The 7,764-nt window shown below is 45.6% G+C and overlaps 1 protein-coding gene across 1 annotated transcript in view; it reads right to left on the bottom strand.

Moving 5' to 3' along the window:
• Positions 1 to 482: 482 nt before the first annotated feature.
• Sv2b (synaptic vesicle glycoprotein 2B) overlaps positions 483 to 7,764 on the bottom strand; it is a 202,794-nt gene continuing 195,512 nt past the window's right edge. The window contains exons 12-13 of the mRNA XM_059272936.1: positions 4,591 to 4,750; positions 483 to 1,697 (exon numbers count right to left, since the gene is read on the bottom strand). Of these exons, the coding sequence (XP_059128919.1) occupies positions 1,514 to 1,697; positions 4,591 to 4,750 (344 nt within the window). The 3' untranslated portion in view covers positions 483 to 1,513. The remainder of the gene's footprint in view (positions 1,698 to 4,590; positions 4,751 to 7,764) is intronic.

The raw sequence follows: 7,764 nt of genomic DNA, 5'->3' as shown, positions 1-7,764 counted from the left end.
TGATGCTTCCCGGGCCCAGGCAAACGCAGCTCAGGTGACAGGAACTCCTCGCTCCGCTCCCGTCTCTACCATTGTTAGATAGTCCTGATGAAAAAAAGCTGCTCTTTCAGCATCAAGACCTCAGACAATGGCTGACACCAGGCAGAGCAGTCTGTCCTGAGGTCCTCTCCCGCCCACTTCTACATTCACATTCCAAAACAGATCTCAGGAGAGATTCCTTAGAGCACTGAAGAAATGCATGTATTTAACACCCCTCACTTCCTAACTTCTGTGCTAAGGGCCTGCTTCAAAATCTCTGAACCAGGACATAGAGCACAGATTTCTCATAGGCCCTGAACATCGTCACCAAGATGATAATAAATGTGCAGTGAGCACTTTCCTGCTAAATCCAACAGGAAGAGCTCACCCTTTGAAGACCTTTTTCCCAACCTTAGGCAGTTACCTGTGTTGGTTTTGGTCTCTGTAAAAAGAGTGCCAGCAGCCATAGAACACTTCGTCAGTTGCTTCTAGGTAAACGGCTGAGTCAAATGGCCCATGGATTTGAGCTTCACAAGTGACCCAAATAGGAGAGAAAAGTATCTGCCTCACTAAATTGAAAAGTTCCAAGGTGAAGGAAACTGCTCACAGCTTGCTTAGTGCATTCTCTCAACAGTAGCTAGATGGCTGTATTGAAATTGTGCTCAAATGTCATCTGGTTGCACCAAGTTTCCTGGGACCTTGAATGGCGAATCCTCCCCAAATGTGGCTAAAACGCTGGCAATATTAGCAGCAACCATTTGTGGAAATAAAATCTCAAAACTGTTATATACAAACTTAGTTTACAGAATACCCATCCTTAGGCATCTCTGACTAGAGCAAAATCATAATAAATATCATTCTTAATGCATCGCCCTTCATCGTTCAAAGTTGAGGATGCTTGGGAAGAAAAGTCAGTCCATACAGAATTTGCTTAAATATTTGGCTTTCCTATGTCAGAATATCTCCAATACTACTGTGCCAATTTTCAAATGGAAAATACGATAGGTGATACTTTCAAGTGCAAATGTATATCCTGTTCTCCTAGCCCAGTATTCATGTGATGACCCCAACTCCCAACCAAGGCAATTTGCTAAATCACCGGACTCCCAGGAGCTCCACGGAGGAGCTTAAGTGTTTCTTGTCCTCAACTTCAGTCTGAAATGCAAATGATTCCTTGCACCTCATTTAGAGAAACACATACTCCTTGCTCACTGTATGTGTTTACTGGAAGGTCCTGGCCCTCCTTGCCTTGGATGGAGAGACCTGAAGCTAAGCACACAGCTCTGGGATCCGAAGGGTGGCTCAAGGCACCCCCAGTCAATCACCTGAGTTACAAATGTATTGACAACTGAAGTGGGTCCTAAACTAGTGATCACAAAAGTCCATTTCTCCTCCTGTGCTGTCCACGGTGTCCCATGGACAGTAAGAGGTGGGAGGCATGGCTGTGCTGGAGTGTCCTGGAGAAGATCTTCCCATCTTTCTCTCCATGGGTTGTTCACATCAGGACCTGCTCCCGGGTCTCTGGCAGTCGAAGGGCAATCAGGCCACCTCCAACCAGAGACGCAGCAGCCAGAAGGATGGGGACCACTTTGGTTATCCCAACAAAAGAAGCAAAGATAGTGTTTCCCAGGATGGCGCCAAATTTGCACAATCCATTGAGGATGCCAAAGGCTGTGGCCCTGCAGAAGAAGAGCACAGGAAAGGATTCTGAAGTTCTGGATCACACTAGGTTCTTACCTCGTTGTAAGAGGAGGAGGTGTGGGAGTGAATGAACTTTTTACCTATATATAAAAACAACGTTTTTATTCAGCCAACATCGGAAATACTGAATAATATAAAGATGTAAGGACATCTAGACTAATGACCATTATTAACGTTTTGGAGTATTGTCTTCAAGCTTCTTTATGTTCCCAAGCATATCTCTTACTACAATAGTTACAAGTAGTACTTGCTTACAGAAAAATATCAAAAAAATAAAGCTGCATGCAAAATAAAGCGTAAGTGCACCCCTTTCATAACACTTGTGACAAAAACTGCTGCTAGCCAGCCCTGAAAAGCAGGTTCCCACGTGTAAAACTACATTTCCCAGAGTCCCTGCTGCTGGCTGTGTGGGCATGACTTAGTTTAGGCCAATGAGCCAAGAGTGCATACAACAGCTGCTGAGAAATTTCCTGAAAGAGTTTTTGAATGGGCTTTTGCTCTCTCTTCCTTTGCTTTCTGCCCCTTGTCTTACTTCCTGCAACAGAGATGGTCTGTGGTGGAGTACAGGCAAGGGATAGTGAAAACATAGGAGCCGAAGCCATCTGCTCCAGCTGCTAGTGAAGACGATATGCAAAGCCTAATCCCTCATGCTGTTTGGAGTTTGTCTTTCATAACAGAACCAAGTACTGGTTACTATCCCTCCATCAAATTTCAGTGGTAACCATCAGAAATCACACAGCCTATCCTGACCCCAGCTGTATACAGCAGCAGTTATCAACCTGTGGGTCGAGAGCCCTTCTGGAGTTGATCCACCCTTTCACAGGGGTCCCCTAAGACCAGAGGAAAACACGGATATTAATATTACAATTCACAACAGTAGTGGAATTACAGTTATGAAGTAGCAATGCAATCATTTTATGGTTGGGGTCACCACAACATGAGGAACTGTATTAAAGGGTCACAGCATTAGGAAGATTGAGAACCACTGGTATACAGGGACAGTATTCTCAAGATGGGCATTCCCTGGCTGGAGTAAAATGTTCTTTTGCTGTGGGATGTCTTTGTGTACACTGTGAATATGTATGTGTTGCTCTGATTGGTTGATAAGTAAAGCTGCATTGGCCTATGGCAGGGCAGGATGGAGCCAGGTGGGAAAATCCAAGGGAGAGAGTGGGAGGAGAACGGAGAGGGAGGAGACGCTGCCAGCCACCGCCAGGAGAAGCAAGATATAAAAGTACCAGTAAGCCATGGCCACGTGGCAACTTACAGATTAATAAAAATGAGTTAAGTTATAAGAGCTAGCTAGCAAGAAGCCTGCCATAGGCCATGCAATTGGTAATTAATATTAAGCCTCTGAATGATTATTTTATAAGTGGCCGAGGGACCACATGGCCAGGTGGCACTGGAGAAGCCTTCTGGCTGCATTCATTTTTATATCAAAAGTTTAAGAATGTTGGCATAGCTTGACAGTTACAGATCTTGTTCTATTGCTGTCTATACCCAAACGACATGGTGGCTTCATAAGCTCCAGCCCCAACCCTGGCCCTTCTGTGTTTGCTTTAATTTTTTTCTATTTTCATATGCATGGTCTTCTAAATAAAATTTAAAATGATTTTTTCCCCAACTTTCCAGGAAAGGAAAAGTCTCAGCGAATTTTGAATGGACTATTGTAACTTGGAAAAATTAAATGAAACTTGACGTTTTTCTAAGATTAAATTGTCTTATCCTGGCCGGACGGTGGTGGCGCACGCCTTTAATCCCAGCACTCGGGAGGCAGAGCCAGGCGGATCTCTGTGAGTTCGAGGCCAGCCTGGGCTACCAAGTGAGTTCCAGGAAAGGCGCAAAGCTACACAGAGAAACCCTGTCTCGAAAAACCAAAAAAAAAAAAAAAAATTGTCTTATCCACAATGAAACATGTCTTGATTTTTACTTTATGTCTCCTTTTATATTGTAGTAAAAGTTTATGGTTTTATTCATGAATGTTTCAGGTTGGTTTCTAGATATTTTATGACTTCTCCTATTATTAGATTTATTTTGATAGCATCTTTAACTTTTTTGATATAGCTAAACAATTATATTCTAAGGTGTTTTTTTTTTTTCTGATCACCTATTGTTTCTAAGTGTCTATTTATTTCATTCTCCTAAATTTACTATCTGTAAAGCCATACCCCATTCAATAATGACCATTGTCCTGTCCCTTACTATTTGTAAAACTAAGGCCTTCTTTGGCTCTAAAAAGGAGCTTCAGATATGGGATGAGGTCACAACCCTAGCCATCCAAACCCCAGATGATCTCTCACTGACTTTAGGAATGTCACTAAAATACTTTTCAGAATTCCATTCACCCATCCTCATACCATGCCTGCTCCTTATGAGCATTTATCTGCTGTACTTACAACTCGAGATCCCCGTCATGAAGAGAAACACACACTGAGTAATGGCCTTGACCTTCTGCTTTTAAACTAAGAGTAAACCCTGACAGCCCTGGACTACTCTGCCTCCACCCACCCTCTCTTCCTTGCTGACCAGCCCCATCCCATGCTGTTCCAAATCTTCACCTTTTCTCCTTAGTTCCCATTGGCAGGGCTGGGCTCAGCTGCCACGAGGATTGCATGATACACAAGGTTTTATCCATTCTTCACTCTTACCCCTCTCCTGAGACACTTCACTCCTGTCCTTTGGTTCTTGTCCCTCACTCAATCTTATCAAACCCTAGCCTGCCCAGGTCCAGGCCTCAGTCACCACCTTGGAGAGAAAATCAGTTGCCCAGGAGAGGTTTGGAACACGGACTCCAGGAAGACCAAGACTATGTGTGGTGCGAGATTCGGCGGGAAGTAGGCTTCCGGCCAAAGAAACACAGGCAGAACAGACCTCTGGTTGGTGGGATACAGCTCCACTGTGATCACGTCCAGCCCATTCCAGGCTGCGATGCTGGTCCCACAGAACAGGCATTGCCAGCCGATCATCGCAGACTCGCTGTTGCCAAAAAACAGGAAGAAGCAGCAGACTGCCGAGATGAGCATGGAGCCGCCTGTGGAGACAAGACAGATGTCAAAAGAAACGTGAGGTGTGTCCAGGAGTCTGTTCCCCACAGGATTCGCCCACCTCCCATCCTCACAGGCTCAGCTGAAGTAACGTGTTACTTGAGTTATTAGGTCCATATTCCAAATGAAAAGAATAAACTCAAACATTTCAAATACAATTATATACACACGGAGAAGTAAATATTGACATATATACATAGAAAGAGTAGACACATATTTATATACAACTCTAAATTTAAGATATTAAAATTTAACTTTTTTAAAAAGAAATGTGAAATTAAACATTAAGAGCCCATGTTCTCCTGTAGCTTACATTCCAATGTGAACACATCAGTGGGTGGGCTACAAAGGGAAAATTCCAGAAGGGCTGTTCTTCTGCGTTTTCACTTATGACCTGTTCTGCTTTGGATTTTAAATGACCCCCCACCCCCACCCCAAAGCAAATGTGTTGAATGAAGGGTCACCCACGAGGCAGCAAAATTCAGAGGTGGGGCCTCTGGGGGGCTCTGTCCTCATGAATGGATTAATCATTTATGGATTCATATAGAGTCTGAAGGAGGAGCTGTTTAATAAAAGTAAGCTCTCTCTGCTCCCAGGCCACCATGAGGTGAGCAGCTTTGCACTGCTACACACGCCTTGCCGTGATGCTCTCTGCCTCAACCCAAACCCTAAAACAACGGAGTCAAAGGACCGCGGACCGAAATCTCTGAAGTCAGGAATCCAAAATATTTCTTCCTTCTGAGTGCAAAGTCTAGGATGTTTTGTCACAGCAACAGAAATACGACTCAGACATGCCCAAATCCATCCCAGAGATCTCCCTGCCCTCCCAGCCTTGCCACAACCCTCTGAGAAGCTCACTCACAGGAACTCTAATCACCATTAAAGGAAGAGAGAGGGGTGAGACTACTCAGTGACTCCCATCCTGTTTTGGAAGCTCCATTTTTGGGCAATGGCTACATCCCTCCGGGACCACGGCTCCTTCCAGGTTATCCTTCAGTTACCGTTTCAGACCCCACTGGGCTCTGTGAATGCTCTTTTCTCCCCTTGGTTCCTGCCACCATAGGAAGACAACTGCTTCCCACTTTTACCAGTGAGAGTCTTGCCTGCCCCATTTGTCCTCCCAAGCCTGGCCACACGTCTAAAGCTGCCTATCAGCAATGTCTTTTCACTAGACTATCCTGGGTGAATTGTCCGACCAGGACCCCACCAACCTAGCTGGTGATAAGAGGCCCCATTTAAAAAAGGCTGTACCAAACCCTTTCCAAAACCAGGAAGTGCACTCAGGGGAACTTGGGAAACCTGTTGGTTCTGGTGGCAACAAGGCTACAGGCTGGAAAGGAATGAAGTAGGGCGGGACCAAAAGAAAGAAAGCAAAGGAAGTGGGTTCCAGTAAGCAAGTGGGTGAACCCCCACCCCCACCTCTCTGCCCCCCAGGACAGTGGGGAAAGAGCATCTTCCTTGTCAGAAATCCAAATGCTTATCTGACTCTAACAAGAAACTACTTCCTAATGGAACCCCATCCTGGAATCCCACCAGGACCCTGGGTTTTGGACTATAAGGGTAGTGGGGTGCCTGGCTAAGGAGCTAGGGAATGATGACCATCCATTCAGACCCCTCTGGGGAGGTGCGGAACTGCAAGCAGGCACTACAGGCTCTTTCTAACAGCTAGGAGAGGAGATTGGGGGAAGGAGGCTGGTATCTATGGGCCACAGGAGTCCTGAGAACAATTCCCTTTGAATGCATGCTCTCCTCGGCAGGACCAGTGTGAGTCTTAACTAATGAATTCTGATGAGTAAAACACCATCGTCAAATCAAGCGATGGTCAAGGAGAGCTTCCTCGACTCAGTGTTAACGGCTCCTGCCTTAGAGCCTTGAGGCCCACTGCCTTTTCACTTCCATAATCCTGACCCCTCTTCTAATTAAGAGGTCTGAGTTCAAATTCAAGCCTCACTTCTTATCTGTGTGACTCTGAATAGGTCATTTGCCCTCTCCGGTGTCTCATTTTCCCATCTGTAAAATGTTAATAAAAAAATAGCACCTATCCCATGGGGTTATGTTATGGTGAGGGTTCAAATGCATTAATGTTTATGAAATGTGTGGAACACAGCCTGGCAGATAATAAGCATCCCAGGGTTTGTTAAATGAAATCTCTAGCTTATGTCTGTCTCTCTCAATCCATCATTTGCTCTTTAAACATGAGGATGTTGATGGCCTCAATTACTGTTATATTCCCATTGCTTCCTCCACAGTCTGGCGCAGAGTAAGGACTGTATAAATAAATGTTTATTAAAGGAACAAATGATTAAGTAACGGCCTCATTAAGAGAACTTCTACACCGTCCTTAATAAGAAATGACTTCAACCAGACAAGAGCTCCAAGGAGTGAACAGGACAAAGCTGCTGCAGCTGCAGCAGCCAGGCTGCTCTGGGGGTCCCCGAAAACGCTGCTTCAAAGCAGCTCCCTGCACCCCATGGTGACACGGTGGAAGGGAAGTCTACCCAGCGAGTGACCAGTGTGCTATATGAACTGAGATTGCCGTAGCTGGTCCACAGCTCCAGGCCTTTCTGTAAAGGTGAGGGGTTCAGAGACTGAGCGCTCATGGCCTGGGCATGTTAGCACCAGTCTCTCTCTCTCTCTCTCTCTCTCTCTCTCTCTCTCTCTCTCTCTCTCTCTCTCTCTCTCTGTCTCTGTCTCTCTCTCTGTGTGTGTCTGTTTCTCTCTCTCTCTCTCTCTCTCTCTCTCTCTCTCTCTCTCTGTCTCTGTGTGTGTATTTCTGTGTCTCTGTTTCTCTCACTCCCTCCCGCGCCCCCCCACCGTGTGTGTGTGTGTGTGTGTGTGTGTGTGTGTGTGTGTGTATATGTGTGCACGTGCGCGCGCGTGTGCATGTGTGTTCTTAAAGAGACTTCTGAACTGACAAGGACACATCCCCTAACAGAGGCAACTCAGTCTGCTGTGCCCATGAGATGACTTTCCATCTTTCCGAGGAGACGAGAAAGCCAAA

The sequence above is a fragment of the Peromyscus eremicus genome, chromosome 1 (assembly GCF_949786415.1).
Source record: "Peromyscus eremicus chromosome 1, PerEre_H2_v1, whole genome shotgun sequence".
NCBI classification, from domain to species: domain Eukaryota; kingdom Metazoa; phylum Chordata; class Mammalia; order Rodentia; family Cricetidae; genus Peromyscus; species Peromyscus eremicus.
This window is presented reverse-complemented; position numbering and strand designations above follow the sequence as displayed.